Source organism: Dicentrarchus labrax, unplaced genomic scaffold (genome assembly GCF_905237075.1).
Source record: "Dicentrarchus labrax unplaced genomic scaffold, dlabrax2021, whole genome shotgun sequence".
In the NCBI taxonomy this organism is placed as follows: domain Eukaryota; kingdom Metazoa; phylum Chordata; class Actinopteri; family Moronidae; genus Dicentrarchus; species Dicentrarchus labrax.
The window spans coordinates 32,045,585-32,073,193 of NW_026136719.1; the positions used below are offsets into that span (position 1 = coordinate 32,045,585).

General features: G+C 40.7%; 3 protein-coding genes across 5 annotated transcripts; 2 read left to right on the top strand and 1 right to left on the bottom strand.

Moving 5' to 3' along the window:
• The first annotated feature begins 3,799 nt into the window (after positions 1-3,799).
• On the top strand, positions 3,800-9,084 carry snrpa1 (small nuclear ribonucleoprotein polypeptide A'). Its single transcript, XM_051379143.1, has 9 exons — positions 3,800-4,020; positions 4,894-5,041; positions 5,347-5,425; positions 6,503-6,549; positions 6,637-6,739; positions 6,987-7,066; positions 7,544-7,619; positions 7,903-7,996; positions 8,783-9,084. Exons 1-9 carry the CDS (start codon positions 3,939-3,941, stop codon positions 8,968-8,970), a joined length of 897 nt encoding a protein of 298 aa, XP_051235103.1. The 5' UTR covers positions 3,800-3,938; the 3' UTR covers positions 8,971-9,084.
• Positions 9,085-9,914: 830 nt separating this feature from the next.
• On the bottom strand, positions 9,915-18,396 carry LOC127351530 (NLR family CARD domain-containing protein 3). Of its 2 annotated transcripts, XM_051379140.1 has the most exons (11): positions 18,306-18,394; positions 16,933-17,350; positions 16,732-16,848; positions 15,885-16,001; positions 15,390-15,450; positions 15,038-15,260; positions 13,146-14,895; positions 12,858-13,031; positions 12,557-12,730; positions 11,886-11,932; positions 9,915-10,827 (listed from the first exon to the last, which is right to left on the bottom strand). In XM_051379140.1, the coding sequence occupies exons 2-11, from the start codon at positions 17,073-17,075 to the stop codon at positions 10,283-10,285; spliced, it is 3,351 nt and encodes a 1,116-aa protein (XP_051235100.1). In that variant the 5' UTR covers positions 17,076-17,350; positions 18,306-18,394; the 3' UTR covers positions 9,915-10,282. The 2 variants fall into 2 exon arrangements, with proteins under 2 accessions (XP_051235100.1, XP_051235101.1); XM_051379141.1 differs by lacking the exon at positions 11,886-11,932 and having other exon boundaries at positions 10,768-10,827; positions 18,306-18,396.
• A 2,379-nt stretch (positions 18,397-20,775) lies between these two features.
• Positions 20,776-25,730, top strand: selenos (selenoprotein S). Of its 2 annotated transcripts, XM_051379011.1 has the most exons (6): positions 20,786-21,066; positions 22,268-22,399; positions 22,895-23,001; positions 23,094-23,177; positions 24,785-24,857; positions 25,133-25,730. In XM_051379011.1, exons 1-6 carry the CDS (start codon positions 20,967-20,969, stop codon positions 25,210-25,212), a joined length of 576 nt encoding a protein of 191 aa, XP_051234971.1. In that variant the 5' UTR covers positions 20,786-20,966; the 3' UTR covers positions 25,213-25,730. The 2 variants fall into 2 exon arrangements, with proteins under 2 accessions (XP_051234972.1, XP_051234971.1); XM_051379012.1 differs by lacking the exon at positions 25,133-25,730 and having other exon boundaries at positions 20,776-21,066; positions 24,207-24,828.
• The last annotated feature ends 1,879 nt before the right edge of the window (positions 25,731-27,609 follow it).

A 27,609-nucleotide genomic window follows, 5' to 3' on the forward strand; every position in this document is an offset into this window, starting at 1 on the left:
TGTAGAGAGTCCCTACAACAAAAACCTGAAATGGGTATAAAGACTCATGAAAATAAACTTCAAATCAGAAACATATTAAGTTATCTAACTATGTGAGTTACTGTAATATAAAACTGAAACCGGCCTCGCCTGACCCTGTTTGCACTGTGAGTGGTGTTATTGGGACAATGACTGGGGTGGGTGTGTGTTGGGTGTGTACATATTTTTTTGTGCTTGGTCTTAGGTGTTTGATTTTATTCCTCGCCATCCTGTACAGCTCTTTCTCATCTGTTTTAGTGGCTCTTCTTTCCTCACTTGTTTTCTCTCCATTTATTCTTTGCAGATGTTTAGTAACAGATATTCTCTCATGTTGCCCCAAATACATTTGCATTTTCTTTTCCCCATACATTTACATTAAAGCCTATGTTTTGGGGAAAAAACGCCTTAAGGCCAGGACACACCAACCCGACGGCCGACCGTCGGCAGAAAAGCAGTCGGACTGATCAGTCGTTCGAGTCGGGCAAAAAAGTTAAAGTCAAAATGAACGCCGACTCCGACTGACGACGGCACGGGACACACCGAACCGACTCGAGTCACCGACCTCGCCCGACTGTCCGACGACGTCCTACGGGCGATAATCGGGTTGGTGTGTCCGGGCCTTAAAAGAGAGAGAAAAAAACTGCTGACTGTATTAAATGATCAGGCATTGTGGCTCATTTTGAATTTGTCTGAGCTGTAGCAGACTGTTGAAGACTGATATAGACTCACTAGGTCAGTTTAAAGCTGCATTCAGTGTTGATGGCCATAGGAGTGATGAGTGAACGCTGCCCTCTTGTGTGTGAAGCAGTGGTGTTTTCTTTGGTTCCTCAATCTCATACTTTACTACTTAACCCATTTGCCAAGAGTCGGCCATAAGTGACCAAAGCAGACAATGTAAAGTACTCTACTGCTGAAGAGTATATATATGGTCCGTGTATGTTTTGGTCATTGGATTGTCCTTTCAGAAACGGGTATTAAAAAACAGAAAACGAGTGGTTATTTGATTTTCGTTTTAAAATACAAAAATTCAAATTGAAATACAAGGCGTTTTTCTTTTTCATGGTCAAAAAGGGATGAGCGAAATAAAAAAAAATGATTCGATTTTCATTTTCTATTTCATATAACAAAAAATAAAATCACTAGAAAACAGAAACGGAAAAAAGGCCTGTTGTTTCATATTCTGAGACTGGATGTTGTCCTTTACAGGACGGTGCGTAAAAACAGTAGGCTAGTAGACTGCGTTCAATCCAGCCGGTCCGATCTCCGTGGTCAAAACCCACCTTAAATTCCAGTGTATTCTCAGCATTATGGTAAATGGGAGAAACTATTACTTCCGATTCTAAATAAATAAATAAATAAATAAACCACCTGCAAAAGGGAAAAATAATTAGTTTTAACTTCAAAACACCATTGTACTTACTGTCTCTTCCTCATATATTATTTTTCCCTTTTACAGATTCAGTTTGACAGCTGTTGCAGGTGGTTCCACATACAGTGCCTACAAATGGACACAGCAGAGCTGCAAAATAAGAAGAATCTGGACTGGAATTGCATTTTGTGTGAAAAATAAACAAGTTAGAATTGTATAGGATTTTGTGTTTAGTGTTTAGTCTTTATATTGTAATTTTCTATAAGATGTTATTAAACATTTGTGTGAAATTTTGTCATGATTACTGTATCATTATTGAAGTATAATGAAAATGCTTCACCCATAGCCTGGAAATATTGAGCAATATGTTTTTACAGTAGCTCAAATATAAGAAAATATGGAATCTGGAGGCATAAATATGTTACATTTATTCTTAAATTTCCCCAAATTGGTGCAGTAAAAATGCTTGATATTAAGTATACTTGTAGTCTTAGATGTGCAGAAGTCAAATATACCATCCATAGCCAGGAATTATTGAGCAAAGTGTTTTTACAGTAGCTCAAATATGGTCAAATATGCCACTTGGAGGTACAAATATGGACTTTTATTGTTGAATTTCTCCAAATTGGTACAGTAAAAATGCTTGATATTAAGTCTGCTTGTAGTCTCATATGTGTAAAAGTCAGTAGCCAGGAAACACTGAGCAATATGTTTTTACAGTACGTCAAATACGGTCAAATATGCAATATCTGGAGGCATAAATATGAGGCTTTTATTTTGGCATTTCTCCACACTGGTGCAGTAAAGATACTTGATATAAAGTATTTTTTATTCATCATGGGCGCATGAAACACTTTAATGTAACATATTTTATTTTAAATGTAGGTTCAAATTATAGCTTACTGTTCTTAATACCAGTTCCATATCTTGAAAGAGGCCATAGTAACCTATTACCCCACTAGAACATTTACGTACTCTAAATGCAGGGCTACTTGTGGTTCCTATAGTCTAAAAAGTAGAAAGGAGCCAGAGCCTTCAGTTACCAAGCTCCTCTCCTGTGGAACCAGCTTCCAGTTGTGGTCGGGAGGCAGACACCCTCTCCACATTCAAGAGTAGGCTTAAGACATTCCTCTTTGATAAAGCTTATAGTTAGGGCTGGATCAGGTGAGTCCTGAACCATCCCTTAGTTATGCTGCTATAGGCCTAGACTATCGGGGGATTTCCCACGGTGCACTGAGCTTCTCCCTTCCTCTCTCTTTCTGCACTCATTCATGTTCCATTAATGCATGTTACTAACTCCACTTCTTCCCTGGAGTTCTTGTGCTTCGTCTCGCAGGTTCTCATGGATCCTGGTGGCCCCTGCCATGGTCCTGCTTGACTGCCATTGCCAATACTGTTGTTGCTGTGCACCTGTCTGTCTGTCTGTCTCCGCTCTCTCTCTCCGCCTCTGCCTCTCTCTCTCTCTCTCTCTCTCTCTCTCTCTCTCTCCTCTCCCTCAAATGGTCGAGACAGACGACCACCCACCTAGAGCCGGAGGATCTGTCCTAGGATTCTGCCTTTTAACAGGCAGTTTTCCTTCCCTTGTCACCAAGTGCTTGCTCATGGTGGTACTGTTGGGTCTCTGTAATTAATGTTAAAGAGTTGTTTAGACCTGCTCTATTTGAAAAGTGTCCTGAGATAACTTCTGTAATGAATTGGAAATGAAAATCGAATCATTTTTTAAATTTCGCTCATCCCTTTTTGACCTTGAAAAAGAAAAACGCCTTGTATTTCAATTAGAATTTTTGTATTTTAAAACAAAAATCAAATAACCACTCGTTTTCTGTTTTTTAATACCAGTTTCTGAAAGGAAAATCCAATGACCAAAACATACACAGACCATATAATAATAGTAATAAATAATCCTATATGTAGATTGTATTATTCTATAACAAAGCCTAATACTTTATAAAACATATGTGTAATTGTCAGATGAATGCAGTGGAGTGAAAAGTAGCCCACAGCATTTTTCCTTTCAAATGTAGTAAAGTAGAGAACTGAGTTATGTAATCAGGATACAAAAAACTGAAATCCATTACAGTTGCAGATAAAAATATGTAATCAGATATTACATTTAATAATAATGGGGATTATTTAGCAGGATTATAATTTCAGTTTTTCTTTAAAAATACACAGAGTACATTTTTGATGGATAAAATCTTGGTTTCCATTTTCTTTTCTGTGGTCACATAGAAAACCCTTACATCAGCACGACCCTTCCCCAACCCTGAGTATTGTAGCATTAAATGGAAATGAAAAGTACCTGGCAATTGCTCTGCTACCTGCTTGCAACAACTGGGTGTCCCGTTGTATTATCATCCATCCGCTGGGGGGCGCTGGGACAAAATAAAGCCGCTTTTATGAGCACCACGGAAGCCTTTGTTCCGGGTTCCGCGTGTTTGTAGAGGTGCACGCCGCAGGACGTTTAGCAGCAACATAATACCGCAACATATTACCGCAACATAATACCGCAACATATTACAGCCCGGTAACGTTTGTTGTTGGCGGAGACATGGTGAAACTATCTGCGGAGCTAATTGAGCAGGCTGCCCAATATACCAACCCCGTGAGAGACCGGGAGCTGGATTTACGAGGTCGGTTCAACTTTCCTCTCGACTACATAACGTTAGTTAGTTGGTCATGCAGGCCCGCCAAAACCGAACAACATTCAACCACATTCAACAACGTGACACACTGCTGTTTTCCACTGTGTGACTCTAACCGATACATGTGTTTTCTGTAGGCCGAAGTTACCGCTGGTAGCTGCAACATAACGTCAGCTAAAGTCTGACAGCGACTCTAATACCGCCATTAGTATCCTGAGCAACGAGTGAGACAAAGACCGTGGTATCCACAGGGGAGTGCTGCTGTGGACCCCCATATTGAGTGGAGTTAGCGGAAACACCTGCACTTTGTATGATATAGTGACTGCGACATTTTACAGAGTAACAAACAAGAGATCCGAGGGCTAGCCACTGTTAGCGTAAGTTGCCAACATGGCTCCTGGAGGAGGGAAGGGAAGGAGAGCGAAACTCAGTTAACCTCCAAACACTGAAACTTACAACACATGAAAAATACGTTGTTTGGAGTACATGCAAAGAAAAAAGGCGATACTTGGTGCTAATTGTTTGAGGCCCCGTGGGTTAAAAGGTTCAAATGTCTGCAAAGACATCCACCAGTTATCTGCACACAACTTGAGAGCTCAGCCCTGTGGGGCGCCCCGCTAGCTCACCTGGCTGAGCTGGTGCCTCTGCACCAAGGCTGAGTCCTGAGACTACATAGTGCGGTGCCCGTCTAAAACCTACCTGTTTTGTGAGAACTCATTTAAAACTCAAACCTGAAGCTTATATAGTCTATACATAATAGCTCTGTCAGTCCCTTTATCCTCATCATACTGATCTCTGGAGACTAAACGTAATGATTTCTAGTGGTTCTTCCTCAACATTCATGTGTTTTTCATCACCCAGGTTATAAAATCCCAGTGCTTGAAAATCTCGGGGCTACTCTGGACCAGTTTGACACTATTGACTTCTCTGATAATGAAATCAGGAAACTGGACGGCTTCCCTCTGCTCAAAAGACTGAAAACACTGCTAATGAACAACAACAAGATTTGGTAAGTTATAGCTGCAACACCAGTGTCCCAATGGGAAAAAAACACTGATGTTCCAGTTAAAGATCAAATCATGTTGATATTGGAATTTCCCCATTGTGGGACAAATAAAGGAATAGCTAATCTAATTGTTTTGTTGTAAATGTACAAAATATGTGCTGACTGACAGTGCCTGACGTTAACCTGCTTGCTTATTATTTTGCACACATTGTATATGTTTAGGCAAGCTCTGGTTCAGCACTATCAGGCTAGCCTAAACTGGTCTCAGTACACAGAGCTGTTTGTAACCTGATGAACTGTTTCTCAAGTCGCATAGGTGAGAATCTGGAGCATTCTCTGCCATGTTTGACAGAACTGATTCTCACAAGCAACAACATTCAGGAACTGGTGAGTGCATTTCATCTGAAAAAAGTTTTATATCTTGACTTGATATATTTAAATCAAAATGGAGAATGATATACCAGAACAATAGAAATTCCTCTATTTATTTATCCTCTATACAGCGCCGCTATAATTTCTACCTGCAGATTCATTCATTTTTCATTCGTCATTTTTGTCTGTACGAATCTGTCATCATTTTGGAGATTTTTCAGCACTGGATACAATTCTAAACAATCTTACAGCACAACAAACCGCAGCGCCTCTCTCTGCCAGCAGGAACAAAAACTGATCAGCTACATTGTGGTGTTTAAGGGATGTTGTGTTACATTTTTACCGGTGTTATATTTCTCAGGCATTTCAGTGTATTTTGTTGCTCGTATTCATTTTACTCTTTCGGGTAATTTAGTAGTAGTAGTAGTAGTAGTAGTAGTAGTAGTAGTAGTAGGAAGGTAATAATATATAGAATAAGCCATAAACACTGATAGATACAGATAAATCAAGCCTGCAGTAAATGAAAAGGTTTGAAGAATCACAGGAAGGCAATACTATAAAAGTACATTTACGAGTGGACTTAAATCAAGTGATAGTTAGCCATCCTGACTTCCTCTTGAAGGCGGTCCAAAAGCTTGGGCCCTGATGGCAAACAGTTTAGTTTTTAAATCTGATTTGGGAACCACCAGGAAAGCAGCATTAGAGACCCTCAAGCCCCTGTGAAGGCACACAGGGAGTTAAAAGGTCAGAGATACTGCTTAGGGCCAACCCATTCTGAGCCTTTAAAAGTGAAAATGATTAAAATTAAAACGATAAAATCTACAAATGTGTTCTTGTCTTCTGATTCCTTGAAATCCTGGCAGCTGCATTTTGGATCAGTTGTTTTTTTTCTTTCTTATTTTAGAGAAGTAACTTAATCTTCCTTTTAAATACAACACCAAGGTTTCTACACTGCTGAGTAATAACACTGGAGTGTGCATGGTTGTAATTTGAGGTTAATGCTTTAATTAATGAATCTCATCTGAGGTAATAAATTAGCACACAGAGCTCCCACTGTGTGTCATTCTAAATCAGTGTTGTTTTCATGTGTAGGGTGACTTGGACCCCCTGGCCACAGTGAAGACTCTGACCCTTCTCAGGTATGAATCATCACATCAAGATAAATCTGTTATTGAGCCGTCTTGTGCACCACTGAATTATATTCCTACATGTTGCTGAATTTCCAGCTTGTTAAGGAATCCAGTGACAAACAAGAAGCATTACAGGCTCTACGTCATCAACAAAATCCCACAGATCCGCGTGCTTGATTTCCAGAAGGTGAAACTCAAGGTAAGTGCACGTGGGCAGGTACATATTTGGCATATGTTCGATTTAAATATGTAAAGTAATGTCAGACACAGAAGTCAAAACAGCGGTTATTAACAATGTGTTAAACTCTTCCTCCCTGGAGTTAACGCCCTGTACAACGCCCAGAGGACTTCTGGTGCCATGCGTTTTTCCTTGCTGGCTCTTTTGGATTAAAGCTCTGTGTGTATTTAATGAGGCTTTTTACTTTAACTGTGTGATATCGTCATAGGAGCGGCAGGAGGCGGAGAAAATGTTCAAGGGCAAACGAGGTGCTCAACTTGCAAAGGATATTGCCAGACGAACAAAAACGTAAGATGAAAGTCCACGTTAGACAGCAGCTCCTCAGAACCACTGGATCCTGGCTGACGGAACGGGTTAAATAATGCCAAAAAATAAAGAGTCAACACCAGTCATATACAGTATATCTCACTGTTCTACGCAGTTATAGACAAAGTCAGATTCTGTCTTCTTTGAGTTTGTCCCAATGCAAGGAAATCCTTTTTAAACATCTGGGAACCACCAAAAGCTTATTTCTTGATCCTCCTCTCAGCCAATGTGAGCAGAAACCCATCTTTATATAAATTCCATCCTATAACTGAAGCCTACCGTTTGAACCTGAAGCCAGACGTGCTCAGCACAGTGTTGCTCAGGACTGCTGTCTGTGGACGATGTATCAGTTTATCTGACTCAAGAAAAGATACTACACATGAGATTGACTACACTGGTTGAGAGGTCAGAGAGGCTCGAGCGTGTCCGTGTTGTCTAAACAAAGTGCGTTCCTTTCAGATTCACTCCCGGGGTGGCAGCACAGCTGGAGAAGAAGAGGACGGGGCCGTCTCAAGCTGATGTGGAAGCCATCAAGGTTGGTTTGTACACAAAATGTGTTTTTGGGCTTGGTGGCTTGAAAGTGAGCTTGAATTTCCATCTATCTGAGGTTTCCATTATATTTTGCCTTCTTCCTCAGAAGGCAGAATAAATTCAGTTTGATTTTAACTGTTATTTATGGCCTCTGGCTATATTAATGTTAGTGTCACTGTGGAGATGAGGCCCTGCTGATGTACTAAAATAATCTGTATGGAGGTTTACCCTCTAGCAGTGACCTGAATGTAAAGTGAGGTTCACCTATGCGTGTGTTTGCATTTCAGAACGCCATCGCTAATGCTTCATCGTTGGCAGAGGTGGAGCGGTTGAAGGGGATGCTGCAGGCCGGTCAGATCCCAGGCCGAGATCTCAGACAAGGTCAGTTTGGACCAACTAACTGTTTTCCAGCGGGCACGGCAGCGATGCAGCCCCCTGAGCTGATCGTGTCAAAACTAGACGGTGCTTGTGACGCCATAGAACATTCCTGGTGGGATCAAAGCAAAATACTGTATAACCAAGTGGGGCTTTTTGAGGCTTTTGGAGCTTTTTGCTTGGTGAAACGCATTTGTCCAGAATTCCACACATTGTGATTATTCAGGACAAAGTGTGAAAATGTGCGCTGACTCAGTCACAGTAATGTTTCTGACTGGTAATTGGTGGTTGTTGTATTTTTTTAACCAGCTTTTTATAACAAAAGGACCAAACATTGACTTTATCTCACTTTATATCCAAAGCCTGATGTATCCTGTTATTCCTTTGTGCCCTAGAGCTGCACCGGTTGCTGCCAGCTGTACTAGCTGATGTTCCTTCTTAACCATGAACACACACACTGTAGTTTATTTTTAGCAGTCCCATATTCACTGACATGCTGCTGCAACTACTCACTAAAGCACCATATTGGTGGCTTAATCTGTTGCTGAAAATAGTCCCCAACAAAGGATACTTGCAGTTCTAAACCATAGCTTTCTAAAAACTACAGTGTCCAGCTGCTATTAAAAGAGAGCCACAGACACAGTAAGGAAGTCGGAAAGTACTGAAAGACGGACTGAAAAGAATATAGGACCAGTCCTACCTTTTTAAATCCTCCTGAGTTTAATGGATTTCTCTTACAATTCATTGTATGTTGATGTGTGGATGGATGAATATATTCATTTGTAAAATCAGGTCCAGCTGGGATGGTGGAGGAGGAGGAGGAGGAAGAGGAAGAAGAAGAAGAGGAGGAAGAAGGAGAGGAAGGGGGTGCACAGATGGAGCCACAGATAGATGAAGGTGCTGGAGAGGAGATCAATGAGGGAGATCAGGAGGAGGACGATGAAAACATGGATGTGGAGCAACATGTGAATGGCTCCTGAGTGCCGGGAAAGCATTTTTGGTTTTTTTCATGTTGTAGATTTCTTGTGTTGGTCCTATGTTTACTAGGACTTTTTTATTTTGTAAAACCACATACAATAAACTGATTTATTATATCGCTGTGTGTGGGAGAAGTTTGTGTGAATGCAGTCCACCTGTACATGTGTATTGCACTTCCACAAGTTTGCAGCACTCACGAGAGATGGATTAAACTGCTCAAAATAGATGTCTAAAGTCAGCGGGGTGCCAATTTATTGATTTAATCTATATATAAATCAGTCCCAACATTTGCAGGCTTGATGCTCATTTTACAACAGCTTTTAGAAACAATTTCAATGCATGTTTTGAGGTTTTTTTTGCAATGGTGTTACATGGCGAAAATTCATAATTCATTAAAAATTTAAGGCATCTTGTTACAGTGAGAATAAAATGCCTAGTAGTTTGGTGACTAATGGCTTAACATGTTATACAGGAAACTACAATGATTGGTCATTTGTAGAAAAGACCAGTTAATAGGACATTTGATATGGGATACTACACTACAACCATCTGTTTCACACTTTAGTGACATGATTAAATTTTCTTACGACGTAAAAAGCAATTTAATACTTATTTTACAGTAATTTTTGGGTGAGATCTCACCAAGGTTGTTTATTAAAGCAGAAAGTTGTGTGTATTTATGATCTTTCTTAAATTGTATTTAGTAAAGACTTTTGGGAACACAGGTATAAACTCTGAAATGTACATAAAGTATAAAGGTTAAAAGTACTCTTGGTTTCGCAGCTCAAATGTATGACAACTTAAGTAACCAGCTTTGAAAGCTGTTTTGAAAATGTAAGGAGCAGAAAGTACATATATTTGTTTAAAAATGTACGGGTTAAAAACAAAACTTTCTCAGAAAAAAATACTCAAGCAAAGTACAGATACCTGAAAAAAAACACTTAGGTACAGTAACAGTATTTGTACTTTATTTCCCACCCCTGCAAATAAATAGATAACCTAAATAATCATAACAAATAACACTGATCTGCACATAAAGAAGATTAAAACATAAAAGAGGAGTCAATGATGACAGCTTCTGGCAGACAACCACAACGCTGACGCAGGCACAAAGGGGATATGACGTCATCGACAGGAGACAAGTGAAACAGCGTTACCTGAATAATATGACACATTTCTCTGAGTTTAAACTTTGTTGGAAACATTTGGGATAATGGAAAAACTCAAATACAAACAGAACACAGGTAGAATTTATACACTGTTTAATGATCATAAGTTATTGATTGCTTCTCTAACAGGAGGAGAGTCTCCCTCCTACAGAGGACACAGAGACACTGAGGACCCAGGCCTGTCAGACCAGAACCTGAACCCAGGATAAAGAGGTTCAGTGAATGTGGTGTTGGAGGTGTGGAGGTGGATCAGCGTGTCAGAGGAGACTCTGTAGAAGGACAGAGTGCCAGCAGGCCAGTCCACATACACCGCTACCCTGTCAGAGGCGGAGGCGGAGGAGGTGGTGATGTATGTTGCTTTGTTGTTGTGCCACACAGAGTAACCAATGGTATCAGAGCAGACCAGACTCCAGGACTGATCATTCCTTCCAAACAAACACTCATATCCATTCCCTTTCTTGCTGATTCCTCTGTAAGTCACTGCTATGTGAAGTCTTCCACTCCACTGCACCTCCCAGTAACAGCGGCCAGTCAGACCATCTCGACACAGCAGCTGAGGCCAGTAGTCAAATCTGTCTGGATGATCAGGATATGACTGATCCTCCTCCACGTGGGACATCTTCCTATTGACGTCAGACAGTTTGATCTTCCTGTTCACTGTGTTTATGTCAAGCGTGAGCTTGCAGGAATCTGATGGAAAAAAGAAGACACAATGCAGCTGCAGTTATTGATCTATCATCTGATCATTTAAGTGCCACAATAATGTTTTTGAGTTAATATCTTCATTTAGGGGATTTTTCAAGCAAATATTGATATAAGTGATTGTTTACAATTGAATCAGCATATAAGCATATATTTTTTGCCATTAAAGTTTCTATACCCCCCTCTGGACACTAGTGATGGGAATTCCGGCTCCTGGTTCCTTTGGCTCGGCTCACTAAAAAGAGCCGGCTCTTTCGGCTCCCAGATGGCTCCTCATTTTTTTTGTTGCTTAAATTAATTTATTACCTAATTATGTGTTAAATGAATATCTAATGTAAATACATGCATTATATTAAATGTTTATTATTTATATGGATTTATTAATTCAATTCAATTCAATTCAATTTTATTTGTAGAACAGAAGTTATCTCAGGACACTTTCCAAATAGAGCAGGTCTAGACCGAACTCCTTATAACATGAGGAATTTACAGAGACCAGTAGTAGAGAACAGTACCACCATGAGCAAATATATACTTAATATACTCAACATGGAACAGAGTGCTACAAAAATAAATTATAAAACACAAAAACAAAGAGCCATCTCAATTAGACAAAAAGCTGCTCGATACGAAATGTTTAACTTTGCACAGTCTACACTCTGCCTTTGAACTGTCCAAACTTTACTACACTTCCTCACCTTTCCAGTGTGTAGTCTCTGTCTATGTAGCGCCTAGTTCTCTCTCTCTCTCACACGTCTCCCTCCCACCTGTTCGTGTGCTCACTGTGCGTGTGTGTCTGTAAACCCTCCCTCCCCCCTCCTGCTCAGTGTAGATACACAGACACCGCCACACATCTTGACCAATCACGCGGCTTTAACAGAAAAAACTGGGAAAAAATCCAGATCCGCTCTCGTCATTCACTTCATAGAGCCGGCTCTTAGAGCCGGATCGTTCGCGACCGACCCATCACTACTGGACACCCCAGGAATATTTAGAGCCACCTCTGGCCACTTTGATTTTATGAATCAAATTAAAAACACACTTACACTTCCTCAGACCTGGTCTCGACCACTGGACTCCACCAGGCTCCGTCCTGAAAGCAGGGGGGTGGGTCAGACCAGCATTCAAACATGGATCTCACATTGCTCTCATACACAGAGGTTTATTATTCTCTACAAATGTACTTACACATGTAGCACTTATTAATTAGCTGATATTCCTTTAAAAGGACCGGTGTGTAAAATTCAGTGGCATCTAGCGGTGAAGTTGCAGATTGCAACTAACCGAATACAGCTCAGCCTTCCAAGCATGTAGGAGAAACTACGAAAGATGCTGAAGACCCTATCTAGAACCAGTGTTTGGTTTGTCTGGGCTACTGTAGAAACATGGCAGTTCAACATTCATTGTAAGCTAACAAAAACGCAACGATACACTAATTACATGTCTGCCTCTGGAATGTTACACTGGACCTTTAATTCTCTCATTATTGGCTGCTTACTATAACTTATCAATCCACCGTGATGCCCGGCAACACGTCTGGATTCACCATTATCATATTATCCACTGTTGATACAAAAAATGACTGTGCCCTGATGTGGGACACAAACACTTGTATGAGTCAGTGTAAGCTCTGACTAAGGGTCATATGAGCTGAGAGAAAAAGCTCTTTCTCCTCTATCAGACAGAGTGTCTGTGGCTTTAACAGGCCTCCCCATACCTGAGAGTCTTCAGTCTCCAGTGCGGATCCTCTACTCCAGCAGACAGCGGCTTCACTCCCGATTCTCCTGGGTGATTGTAACTCAGGTCCAGCTCTCTCAGATGGGACGGGTTGGAGCTCAGAGCTGAGGCCAGAGAAGCACATCCCCCCTCTGTGATCAGACAGCCTGACAGCCTGCAAACACACAAAATAAAACACATCACATAATCTGACTGTGTAGACAATAGATTGTCTACACAGTCATTTATCCATATATGTAATGGGGAATTGTGATCAGTTGAACACGTTGGTTAAAACTTACCTGAGAGTTTCCAGGGTACAGTGTGGACTCGACAGTCCAGCAGACAAACGCTTGACTCCCGAATCCTGCAGGTTGTTGTTACTCAGGTCCAGCTCTTTCAGACTAGTGGACTGGGAGCTGAGAACTGAGGACAGAGCTTCACAGCTTCTCTCTGATAGGTTACAGCCACTCAATCTAAAGATACAGTAAACAGGGAAATATAAGTAGTATGTTTTTTTTCTTTTATGTTGAAAATATAGAAGACTATTAGAAGATTTGACAAATAAATCCAACGCTCTCTGTACTCACATAGCTTTGTTTGAGGCTTTGACCACTGGCAGCAGCCTCAGAAGAGCCTCCTCTGAGTCAGAGTATTTCTTCAGGTCAAACACGTCCAGATCTTTCTCTGACGACAGTAAGATGAAGACCAGAGCTGACCACTGAGCAGGAGAAAGTTTATCTGTGGAGAGACGTCCTGATCTCAGGTACTGTTGGATCTGCTCCACCAGAGAACAGTCATTAAGTTCATTCAGACAGTGGAACAGATTGATGCTTTTCTCTGGAGAGAGACATCCTGTCTGTGCCGGTAGGCCTCGTAGGAGATTCTGATTGGTCTGTAGTGAAAGTCCCAGGAGGAAGCGGAGGAACAAGTCCCAGTGTCCATTTGGACTGTGTAAGGCCATGTCTACGGCGCTCTGATAGAAGTGAGTCTCTGCATATTTGCCTTTTTGTGTTTCACAGTTCATGGAAGTTGTCTGTTCTTCTGACAGCAGGTTGACTCCAGTGTTAATGAATGTCAGATGGACATGAAGAGCAGCCAGAAACTCTTGAACACTCAGATGGACAAAGCAGAAGACATTTTCCTGGTACAGTCCTCTCTCCTCTTTAAAGATCTGTGTGAACACTCCTGAGCACATCGAGGCTGCTGTGATATCGATGCCACACTCTGTCAGGTCTGATTCATAGAAGATCAAGTTGTCTTTCTGCAGCTGCTCAAAAGCCAGTTTTCCCAGAGACTCAATCATCTTCCTGCTCTCTGGATTCCATTGTGGATCTGTCTCAGCTCCTCCATCATACTTGATGCTCTTCCGTTTGGACTGAACTACCAGGAAGTGGATGTACATCTCAGTCAGGGTCCTAGGCAAATCTCCTCCCTCTCTGGTCTTCAACACATCCTCCAGAACTGTAGCAGTGATCCAGCAGAAGACTGGGATGTGGCACATGATGTGGAGGCTTCTGGATGCCTTGATGTGGAACAAGATTTTGTCAGCCTGCTCCTCATCTGTAAATCTCTTCCTGAAGTACTCCTCCTTCTGTGAGTCAGTGAACCCTCTGACCTCTGTCACCATGTCAACACACTCAGGAGGGATCTGATTGGCTGCTGCTGGACGTGTGGTTATCCAGAGGCGAGCAGAGGGAAGCAGTTTCCCCCTGATGAGGTTTGTCAGCAGCACATCCACTGAGGTGGACTCTGTAACGTCAGTCAGGATCTCAGTGTTGTGGAAGTCCAGAGGAAGTCGACACTCATCCAGACCGTCAAAGATGAACACAACCTGGAACTCTTCAAACCTGCAGATTCCTGCTTCTTTGGTCTCAGTAAAGAAGTGATGAACAAGTTCCACCAAGCTGTACTTTTTATCTTTCAGCACATTCAGCTCTCTGAAGGTGAATGGAAATGTGAACTGTATGTTCTGGTTGGCTTTGTCTTCAGCCCAGTCCAGAGTGAACTTCTGGGTCAAGACTGTTTTTCCGATGCCAGCCACTCCCTTTGTCATCACTGCTCTGATTGGGTGATGTCCTCCAGGTGGAGGTTTAAAGATGTCTTCGTGCCTGATTGTTGTTTCTGGTCTGTGTGGTTTCCTGAATGCTGTTTCAATCTGTCTGACCTCATGTTCATTATTGATCCCTCCAGTCCCTCCCTCTGTGATGTAGAGCTCTGTGTAGATCTGGTTCAAAGGGGTTGGGTTTCCTGCTTTAGCGATCCCCTCAAACACACACTGGTACTTGTCCTTCAAGGAAGATTTAAGTTTTTGCTGGAGACAAACTGGAGCAGGATATCCTGAATGAACACACAACACAGATCGATAAGTCTAAGTTAATTTCCTCAAATAATTAGTATATAATCACGTCCCTCATCTCTTGTGACATTAGTAAATGTCCAATTTATCTAGCATGTTCAACCTTTAGAGAAGTTCTCTTACTACTCTGCAGACGGTCAGCCAGCTCCACCTGATGCTGTCTCCTTAGAAAGTGCAGTGTGATCTTCAGAAATGCCTCTCTGCTCCTCCTGTGCTCTTCCTCCTCAACATCCAACGCATCCTCTTCCTCTCTGCTATTTAAACATTCTGGATAACCTGAACTCAGACACTTCTGGATATCCTTCAGCTCACTCTTCACAAACTCAACAATGTTCTCCTCCAGCAGCTGGAATACAATGTTATTTAAATGACACCATCAACAATAAATCATGGAACCTAACATTAAATCCATGTTGGACAGGCTGACAACCGACTAAAAGGTCCAATGTAGATTATTGTGATGTAATGTACGAACCCTAAATATGGAGTCCAGGTGTGTCTGATCACTGGGAACCTCTGAGCTCTCCTCGCCGACACTGTGGATCAATCATGAATTGTTAGCTCACATTATGAACTAGTCCTGCTGATCCCACTGAGAATTAACAGCTCAGTCTGCTGCTGTTTGTAGTTCTCAGCTGCTCAATATCTGTTCGTATCAGATTGGTTGCACTGGGCAGCTACCAGATTGATAAAGTAAGGATACAAATCCTTACAAACAAAGGCAGAAGGGTTGTATAGGAATGAGACTGGAAAATCATAGAGACAGGCAAGCATGTTGGCAAAAATTAGGGTTCAGGTAACAGGTTACTAAGAATGGAATATATCAATTCATAATTTTAAGGTGTCTACCAGAACTGTTTCTCAAATGGTTAAACAGAGTCTGAAAGCCCTTCTCCCAGCACTTTACTGATTCAAGGGGTTTGTGTCCAATTGTTTCTGTATCCTTTCTGAACACTCTCTTTTTTCTCACCTTCCATCATCAGGTTGATTAAAAGCCAGAGGAGGCTCCATTGATGCATCACTCATGGACACACAGCTATGTGCAGGTTCAGGTCCAGGAAAGTCTGGTGTGTGTTGCTGCTCTGGACTTCAACACAAAATCAAATCGCAGTTTATCGCCTTGCTTACAGTATCGCAATATGTCAAAATATACTGAATGGTAATTGTATCGCCAGATTCTTGCAATACACAGCCCTATTATCGACAAACTAACCGACAGAAATTACAATTAGAGCTGAAACAATTAGTCAAATGACGGAAACTTAATTGCCGACTATAATCGTTCAATTTACATGTTAAAATAGCAAACAGACAAGTAGGTGGATGTAGGAGTCAGGTGGCTGGGGGTATCCAGTGAGAATAGAAGGGCAGACTGAGTAAAATAAAAACAACTGAGTCAGACATTGTGACACAGAGCAAAAATTACAAAGAACCACTGAAGCTTCTCTGAGTAAAAAGTTCAAATATCAACCAGGAGCATTTTAAGGTGTCAGTACACTGTATCAGAACTGTTTGTCAGATGGTTAAACAGCCTCTGAAAGCCCCTCTCCCAGCACTTTACTGAGGTCAGTTTAAGGGCTTTGTGTCCAATTGTTTCTGTATCCTTTCTGAACACTCTGACATCACACCCACCTCACTCAGTGATTGGCCAGCTGTGTGGAGGTGAGAAAGTAGGCGGGGTATACATTTCTCTCTTAGCTCTCTTTCTGTCACAACTGAGGTCAACACTATCAGCTCTCTTCGGGAGAGACTATCCGAACATGTGCTCTGTTGTACTTTGTGCCAGGAATAACATAATGTCAGTTTTAAATTCTCACCTTCCATCATCAGGTAGATTAAAAACCAGAGGAGGCTCCATTGATGCATCACTCATGGACACACAGCTATGTGCAGGTTCAGGTCCAGGAAAGTCTGGTGTGTGTTGCTGCTCTGGACTTCAACACAAAATACACAGAGCGAATGGGAATGAGGGAGTGATGAGGGATTTGAGTGCTGACAGTTAGAGGTCCTCATTTTACCTCTGGGCTTTGGTCCTTGTGTCATGTTCTCCAGTGGTTTTAGAGGGAGGGACTCCCTCCTCTCTGCCCTCACACTGTTTCATAGCAGAGGCCACACCTTCACACACAATAACCTGCCGGGAGAGCTCACATATTATTGTCATCAGCCCTCTCAGTCACATGACAAACGCACAGAGCTCTGACTGGAGGAAACAGCTCATCCACCTAAATACTAAATACACTCATCTGAATCACTTTTTCACTTCTATTTGACTGACTTGGAATCTTGGATTTTAAATGCTCTTATTTTTACAAGTGCTATATCAGTCAGAGCAAGCCGCGGCAGCTAGTCCAATAATCCCAAATCAATTATGTTACCATGGTAGCTCCTGCTGAACTCACATCCACATCAGCCCCCAGAGTCGTTCTACCTTCATCTCTAGGAAACAGAGAGAAGAGTTGAAAGCATCAGTCCAAGCACTGATCAGCACATCAACTGAAAGAAAACTCATCATAACTCATCAGTTTCATTTTTACATAATTTTGTCCTGAAAAAATGTCAAATATCAGCGTCTTCTCTATGTTTCTTATCAGTGTCAGGTGAATCCACAACAGTCCACTCGTTGGACTGTCTTACTCTTTAAACACTGAACACTTATTGATGCACTAACTGATACATGGCTCAAGAGTGGTTTCCATTTATCTTACAGTCAAATATAACAATTTTTTTTAAATAAAAATGACTTTCTGCAACTTTAAGGCATCAATAATAATCATGCAGTTTCATAATAATACAACACTGACAGATGTACAGTTTACATGTGCATTTTGGTGCCAATACTTCTGTACTCAGGTGACATTTGGAATGCAGGAATTGTAATGGAGTATTTTTACAGTATAGTATTACTACTTTTACTGCAGTAAATGATGTGAACACTTTATTGTATTTTATTTCTATGTCTTTTTGATTTGTTCAGATTCAGATTCTTCTCTGGCAGACTGAAAGAAGCACACTTGTACATTCTAATTACATTGTACTCGCGTAAATGACTCATCACCTAGTTTCAAGTTGAAAACTGAAAGTATGGCTGTCACTGATCCAGACATAGCGTGCAGTTGTTTTAGTCCATAAAGAAGACAAATGTTGGATTTGACGTGTTGAACACTGACTTACTTACGCTCTACTTTACACTTCCACACTTGTTACTGGACGCTTTGGAACCTGACACCCACTGAAGAAAGAATGAAGGAAAACTCACTGTCCTTGTTTGTTTGCAGTTGACTGTCTGTAGAGTTGTCAGCTCTTTCTTCTGTTTCTAATGGAACTAAACTAACACGTTGACAAGATGAACAAAAACAAACTAGTAAAACAGTCAAAAGTGTTGCTTACAAACCTTTAAATGGAGAGAAGAAGAAGCTGTGAAACAACAAGAACATAAAGGGAAAGTACCCTGGACACAGGAAGGAACAGGGAGTTTCCAGATAACGTCATCAGAGGAGGAACCAGAGGTGGTTGCTCAAGTAAAAGTAGCGATGCCTAACTCCTCCATTCAAATTCTTACTGAAGTAAAAGTACAGAAGTTTGAAGAAAATTTACTTACATGCAACCGACACGAGCTCTGTCACTGTTACATTATTGTGCATACAACTTATTGCTGAAATAACATGTTGAGTGTATTTTAGTGTAGTAGAGTAAAAGTTTTAGTAAAACATTGAAATACTCAAGTAAGTACAACTCAGAGCTGTCTGCTAGGGAGCCCTCCAACCTGCCCTGTAAAGCCCGTAAACTATTTGCCACACAGTCACACCTGACATTCCAGTGCTCCCACTACAATTCTTCATCCTACAGTTCGGTCCGCCTGTCAGTCTAAGTTTTAGTAGATCTATACAGAACAGAATGAGATATGCACCAATAATATTCATTCAGTAGTATATTTTCTATAGAATATTAAGTGAATATTAACATGAACATTGTAGAAAATATAATATGTCTGGTTTGGTCTGAGATGCTGGTGCTCTAGTGCAACATCTAGCAGCAAATACATTTAGTATACAACCAGTGCTGCTCGTCATGGAGGAGGATTTGGTTCCCTCTGGTTCCACAAATATAAACTGCATCCTGTCAGTTGCAGTGACACAGATTACAGGCCATCTTCAGTGTTTGGCAATGATATGTAGACTTTTAAATATTATTTTTGGAATAATTTCCTGTATTAAACAGCTGTCTTTGCCTTCGGGAGTGTGTGTAATGAAAAACAAAAAACTAACAACAGAGTGTAAAAATGTAATTTCCTGAAGAGGGATTACTAATAAAAAGTGCTACATTTGAATTTAAAGCAGCTTCACTGCTTCATCTTCATCTGGACTTTGAATAGCCTATATAGGTAATCCTAATGTTACACACTGGACCTTTAAAGTGCTTTAGCTGAAACTGTTTTAGAAAGGTATTTATTCAACTGTATGGTTCTGTTGAATTTAATTATGTAGTCCTAATTCTGACAGGTGTTTCTATAATTCTCCACCCCATTATATCAATGAGCGTAGGTCAAATCAGTGGTTCCAAGCCTGGGGGTCGCCAAAGCCTCATGGGGGATTGCAAGGCCTTGTTGATTTTAAGGGGTGTAAGAATTTTTTTTAAATATACACAATATATATATATATACACCATATCTCAGTATTTACAATGGCTAAGTGTCATGGACAGGAAAAAACTGATTTTTTCAAAAAATATGAAAAATAACAGACAGACAAGTTCCCTAAACAGGAAATAATCTGCTCAAAATTCATCCAAATCACTGGTTTTAAGGTTCAAGGTTACTCTATTTGTACCCATGGGTAGATTCGGTTTACAGTAAAAGTCAAAGCATTCTTTTTCACAAAAAAACACCTCAGACAATAGACAAACATGACAGTTTACCCAAACTTATTGCAGTTCATTATTTGGGTACATTGTACCATTTTGAATATAATATGAAATATCCATAAAATATGTCACTTAAGCAGGGGTCGTCAGTTTATTTAATAACAGAAATGGGCTTCCTTATAGAAAACAGTTAGGAACTGGTGGGTTAAAAAACAGAAACACCTCTTTATTAATGCAATACAATTGAATGAACTACAGTTGAGTCAATGACTCTCTTAAAGAAGTTCAACAAAAACTGTGCATTTGTCGTTCTTCACCTTAGCAGTTTTATGGTTTCCCACGGTCCTGAAGCAGGGTAGTAATGTGTATTGACTCTGCAGCAGTTCTCAGTCCATTCCAATCCAAGTCAATTAGGGAAGATTTAATGCCAGAATGTTTTCAATATTTATATAGCATTCAGAGATTGGGGATAGATGTTAGTTTTTGTTGGGTACCTGCACATGTGGGAATGTTAGTGATGAATTGTGGACAGGCTGGTTAAAAGAGCACCAAATATGAGGCACAAAGTGGACATTTCAGAAAGGGGAAGGTAAAGCACTAATCAAAAAAAAAAAAAAAAAGGTGGGATGGAGATTTTAAAGGTAGAACATAGAATACAAAAACAGCTAGAGCACAAGTATATGTGTATAAGTGAAAGTGTTGGACATGTAATACTGCTCTGTATTAAATACAATGGAGAGTGTTTAGAACAAAGGGTGAGAGAGGCTGGATGAGGATGGATAGAGGGGATATTTGGGACAAATGGAGAGAAGGTGTGGGAAGCAGAGAGGGCTCATAGTTTCTTAATAAACACAGGATTGTTTAGTAGAATATAGAGTTTCGCTTTTTTAAATTTATTTTTTGATTATGTTTTACCAGATCCGGATCTACATACTCCGGTACGGTAGGTGGCGGTATGCACCTGTAAACACAAAGAACAGGAACGTCACTGGAACGCCGCTCGACGCTGACACACGTCACCCTAAACCCCGTCCTGCGTTTGTTTGCAGTTAGCTTAGCAAAGATGGTTGACACAGGAAGGAGTCCTGTGCAGCCACGACAAGTCATTTAAGAGCCCATAACGTTTGAGGCTCAGCACGGCGGACAGGGGTTCGTGTCCTAAACAAACAGCGTGTAGTGTTTCTGTGAGAAAATGGACGACGTGGAGATTACAGACGTCAATGACGGTGACGTGCCTCAGGTGGAGAAGGCGCCGCTCAAAAACAAGGATCTGACTTCCGTGAGCCTCATTGGCAAGTTGACATGATAACAACACTAACCCACGGATTTCTTGACACACGAAACAAGATGGCAGGCTCTTAGTTAGCACGGTTTGTTTTGAAACACTCAGTTTCTAGTTGAGGTTTAAGTTAGCTAGCTTTAGCTAACGTTACCAGTCATCATTAACTCCAGTGTTAGCTGCTAGCTGCTAGCTGAATGATCGATACACAGCGGTGGTCACTGTCGCTTGTGGTATTTGTTGAATATAATATGTGTTTTAATTAAAGCCGCGGTCGCTAACATTTATGAAAATAACATTTGTCATATTTGCTGAACCTTAATTTTTTTCCTGACAGTAGTTTATAGGATAAATAAATAAAATAAAAATAAATAAAAATCAGGTTCCTCTGGCTCCTCCTACTGCTCCTAATGCTATTTGCAAGAATCCACCGGGCCTGAACGAAAACAACCAATCAGAGCCGAGAATGATAGAAGACACTTTGGGTTGGAGGCTGGATGATAGCTGATTGTTGAATCTAATTCCCAGTGTCGGTATTTCAAGATGTTTTTTGTAAAAGTGACCTACTGCAGCGTTATTAAACAGCAGGAACACAGGGCATACAGTTGACAGAAATCATATACTAGTTAACAATGTTATACAGGGTAAATACATACCCATACGTTTGGATAGCTTTCTTATTTTTAGAGTATGGGAGTAATGTAAAGTACTGTTTGACTTGATGCTCAAAACTTTTTATTTTTATTATTTTTTTTATAATGGTTTATAATGTCGTTTCAATATCTATGTAAAACTGACTTGGACAGATAAAAGGGATGAATTATAAGTCACTTCCTTGACCTTATTTTATGTAAAATATTTAGAAGGTAGATGCCATGTTTTCTTCCATTATATAATATAATAATGAGTATGATATTCCATCCTTTGGGTTTATTCCACACTCATACACCACTAAATTCTAGTTTACAGTCTCTCAAACAAAATATCTGACATGGTGAATATTACACGTTATATTCATTCATGTAAGCAGTAGAGCCAGAAACCATGCGTAATTTATTTTATTAATGAGTTCAAGAATTATTATTTTAACCAATATTTTTCTGTCATTTCTTATGCGACCTGGTCTTAACTGTAAAGCCATTTATATCTCACATATGTCAAATAAGGATGCTTTTAACCAAGTAATATGACGTGTTTTCTCCTGCCCCCCACAGTGGGAGAGCTTCTGTCCCTGTATGGGTGGTACCTGCTTGTTGTGACTGTGTTGGTCTACCTGCTCATCCAGTACCTAAGCAAGAGGAGGTCCAGCCAGAGCTCCGGCAGCTCACCCACAGAAACACCACAAGGTCAGCCCCAGTGCTTACTAATAATACCTGTTCATATACTGGGTACAAAGGTCTGATCAGTTAAACTTGAGTCCTGCAGCCAAACAGACACATATTGTAGAGGTCCATATTTTAAAGGTCCATATTGTAGAGGTCCATTGTGAGCGCAATGTGAGGCTGAGCACTATGGGGAAAAATAACAGGATGTGATCAGATATATGCAGTTAACCACTGTGGCACCAGTTAGAAAGAAGCAGTTCTATATAATAATTTCTGGATTATCCAAAGTAACTGGGACATTGTTTCTGGAAGGACATGTGTGAATATTGTTGTGGCCTCACCATTAAAGGATAAGTATGGATCTATTTCATGTTATTTTAATACAATAGTACTAACATTACATATGTACGTAGAGAGAGTTGATGATTCTTCCTGTTCATTGTCTGTGAAGAGATTCAGTGCTTGTTAGTGAAGGCTAAATGTTATGTTTTGAATTACAATTTTCTTTTTATAAAGATCGTGCGCTCGTGGAGAGAAATCAAGAGGCCATGGAAGCAGCCCGGAGAAAGATGCAAGAGGAGCTTGATGCCAAAGCAGCCATCTTCAAAGAGAAACAGAAACAGGTGCTGTAGTCATATAGAAATGTTTGAAGGAAGTGTGTCCACTGTCCATGGTGTCAAACCTGAACTGAATGTGGGATGTATTTTGTGAACAGCAAGAAGAAGAGAAGAGGAGGCAGAAAATAGAGATGTGGGAGAGCATTCAAGAGGGGAAGAGTTACAAAGGAGCTGCAAAACAAGTGAGTTTGTCGTTTGTCACTTTTATCCCCACTGTTGTAGCCACTTTTTAAAATGACATTAACATATCAAACAGTATTGAACAGGATTGATTTTGAAAAAGCTAGTGTTCACACTAGGACACTAACTTTTTCAGATCACTTTCTAGAAGTGCACCAGCCACACAAAAGACCAAAATATGAAATTCCTTTTTTTTTTTTAAACCTGTCATTTATTCAACAAAGGGTAAGTAATGGTCATTTCACATTTCAGTCTGATTCATGACACAGAGACCATAGTGACTGACTCATTTCAGTGGACTACTGTACGGGAAAAACGGCAGATGGAAAAGGCATGACAGTATGTTTCTGTGGTGATGTTTTATTGTTTACAAAAAGTCAAATAAAATATATTAAATATAATAATTTAGTGTATATTCTTTTTATATAATTATTTATTATTAGTTTCTTGTCCAAATCTCCTGTGTTTTCTCCTTGTGTGGTTATAAGTTCCAGTGCAGAAGATGGCAAAAAGTTAAATAATTTAACTTTGGACCACAATGTCATCTACCATTACAGTTAGCTGGCCTCACCTAATTTTACGGTCCTGCTTTCGTCCACTAAAATTATAGTCGGTTTGCCGTCTTCCGTCTGCCTGAATCCATGTAAAATGCAGTGTAAAGCCTGGTCCACACTGTCTGTGTCTGTGTGGCGGAACAGCTTGCTTTTTATTTTGCTGCCCATGTTAACAGATTAGAGCAGCCACACTGCAAGTGGTTCCCAGCAATATAGACAGTGAAAAGTATCTGTACATAGTCATATCGACATTAAACCATCAACATACACACCTTTGACACAGTTTGAATGTCTGTTACAAACTCAACTATATATGTTTAAGATTAAAAGCTCTCTGGTGTTTCTATGCACACAATCTATTCCTATGTTAACAGGGTTTTTACTGTGTTGTATTTATCAAAGGCAAACTCAGTATAGAGAGATAGGGCTGGCAGCAGCAGCTCAGCATCAGACATATACTCTGTGTGATCACATCAGGGGTGTGAGCAGCAGCAGTTGAGCGAGGCAACAGTCCTGCACTACTCAGACATGCTGTGTGGACCAGGCCTCATGCTACAGTACCCTGTCAGAAATGGAACAGAAGTGAAGTACTTTGTGTTACATTTTGCCTGTATGACTGAATGATTGACGATAAAAGCCACCACAGGTTTTCCCAGCAGACCTCAGTATTCTCAGGTGGTACCAATGACACTAATTAAGGTTGTGTTGCGTTTAGCAGAGCTTTTCCTGTGAGTTACCATGAACCATAGCAGCACCTTAATTAGTATCACTGTTAACACCTGTGTTTACCCTACTATTTCTTGCTTCCAGAAAAAGGTCTATTGAATGCTTTTAATGTAAACTAGTCTGACATGGCCAGATAACGTTACTCTGTCTGGTCTCCTCTGACTTTCTGAGACCACTCGAGTGTGATTATGTATCACACAACTGTTGTCACTGATGTATGTTTCTGCTATCATTAGTATCGTGATAGATAAGCTTACAACATTGACACACCGGTGCGGTCATGGTCTGAGTCCCTCGCTGTAGTATTTGATTAATGTGTATCCCCACAGACAACTGAAGAGGCCAGCTCATCGACAACAGTGCTGAAACCAAAGACGGACAAGAGGCCACTTCGCAGCGCAGGTGTGTACTTCAGTCTGAAACACAGCCGGCACAGTAGTGGTGTTTCATGTTTAAGTGAAGTGGCAGTCATTTTTTTCACCTTAAAACCCAGAGTGTTAGTCCTTGATAGAAGGAAACTGTGTGTGTGTGTGTGTGTGTGTGTGTGTGTGTGTGTGTGTGTGTGTGTGTGTGTGTGTGTGTGTGTGTGTGTGTGTGTGTGTGTGTGTGTGTGTGTGTGTGTGTGTGTGTGTGCCTGTACCAGTGGTCCTTATTCTGCTCTACTGTGTGTGTTTCAGACTACAATCCCCTGGCAGGACCTGGAGGAGGCTCCTGCTCCTGGAGACCTGGCAGGCGAGGGCCATCCTCCGGTGGATGAGGTTAAAGACGGTCAGAGACATTGGTCTGTGCGACCTTTGACCTCTGACATCCTGACATGCACACTGACTGACTGAAACAAGCTGACAATATCACCAAAGCCACACTTAATCAATATTTGATTTCACTTGCTTCATACTCCTACTGGGTGGTGATGGGTTAACATCATTAATAGCATATACCTGCTGTCCTATTTTCTCTACTGTTCACTCTAATCTCTGTGCTGCTTCCTTGTTAAGCATCAAAGATACTGTGATTATCACACATCATTCTGACATTGAAAGCTTGTAATGAAGCCATTTCTGTAAATGGTAATTAACCAGTAGATTTGGCTGATGATTCACAGTCGGTGTGTTTTTTTTGTTGTTGTTTTTCAGATATATTTTATCAATATGTACCACCATAGCTTTAGAGCTGATATTGCTACAGAAAACATTGATTATATATAGTTGCAATGTAAGGACAGAATGTCCATACTGTTATACACATTTTTATGCAATAAAGACATGGTCACTGGGAGTTTGTATTTGTTCAGCTTAATCCGCAACTAAAGGTGGTGTGAGGGTGCAACATGCTGAGTGCAGCTTTCTACACTTTCTAAACTTTACTTCAACTTTGTTTGTCCAGGAAGCCTCGTTGAGACCAAAATCTGTGAACAAATTACATATTCATATAAAAACAAGAAGAGTAACTCACAAAGCACAAGTTGAGTGTGTGACAAATAGTTTACAGATCCAGTGTGTAACATTTGTCAGAAATGGAATATAATATTCATAACTATGTTTTCATTGTTGTTTTCATTAGTGTATAAACACCTGAATATAAGAACTGTTGTGTTTTCATAACCTTAGAATGAGACGTTTTTATCTAGAGAGGCAGTGGGTCGCCTTCCATGGCAGCTGACAGTAACCCAGAACCGACCAATCAAACACTGGCTCTAGATAGGGCCTTTAGCATTTCACAGCCACCGTAGTTTCTCCTTCATGCGTGGAAGGGGAGGGTGAAGCGAGGGAGTTGCTATCTAGTTTCTAGCTAACCCTTTTTTCCCCAGGATGGAAAAGGCATGACTCGCTGTACTCTACCTCTGATTGGCTTACCCTTATATCCTTAACCTAACACTAACCAATCCCACTCCTGGAATGGAAGAAAGCCCATTCAGCTTTCGCTAAGGCCCATATTGGCAAAGACTTTTGGGAATCAATACTCTGGTCTGAGGAGACCAAAGTCAATCTTTTTGGATCGGATGGCACCCAAATATATGGCATCGCAAGGGGGAGGAGTACAGTGGTAAAGTTCTCATTTGGGGGTGTATGAGGGCTGAAGGTACGGGGAATTGTTCTACCCAGATGATGCCATGAGTGCGCAGGTGTACTGCAAAATCGTGGAAAAGAAGAAGCTTCCCTCTCTCCACTGCCAGGGTCGTCAGCCCGAAAAACATTCTTCCAGTAACACTGCTGCATTCTTAAGGAAGAACAAGGTGAAAGTGCTGCAGTGGCCAGGTACCGTGTGTTACCTGACCACATGTAGTGGAATTTTAAAGAGACACATTGAGCAGCACTCCCCATCAAACATCAAGGTACTCAAGGAGGTCATCCTCCAGGAGTGGAACAGGATAGACGGGATAATATGTCACAAATTTGTACACTCAATGCCAAGTCTTTTTTGCATGTCATACCCCTCTCTCTCTCTCCCCCGCTTACTATCTGCCTCTATCCAATAAATGCAAAGATGCCCCTACCTATAACCAGCATCAGCCCCTCCAGGATTTTGCAGGGATTTATTGGGGGGGTTGTTGTGGCCTAAAATGCCCACTTTCATGGCAGTGTTCCTTAAAAATTGTGAGAAAGTGAAAATAGTTAAGATTCGTTTTGTGTAATTCATTACAAATCAAAGGCAACTTGTTCAAGTGAGGATAAAATTACTGAGCATACGTATGGCTCAACGTTTTGCACAGTGGACTGGGGAAACCGTAAAGTACAATGAAAAGGGAGAAGTTGCAGTGATAGGACAAAACTGCAAGGTTGTGCAGAATTCACAGGGGGCAGAATTGGAGGGACTCGAATATTACTTGTTGAATTGAATCAAGGGGGTAATAATTTTTGCAATGTTGCCTGATTTAATTGTTTTACAGATACTGATGACATATCTTTCAATATTGTGTTTATTACATTTCAATTAGTCAAATAGTAATGTAATCATTTAGAAAAAAATATTCCCATAGAGGGTGTGTTTTCATTTATGCTGTGCACTGAGTACATGCATGCACATACGTGGACACAAAGAAAACAGAAGAGAGAGGCAGGTAGACGTACAGGTTGTAGCTGTGTATGCATTATGCATGGATAATGCACAGTATGGCAGAAGGAGTGCGTAAATCTACAGCTGGAGCTATATCTTC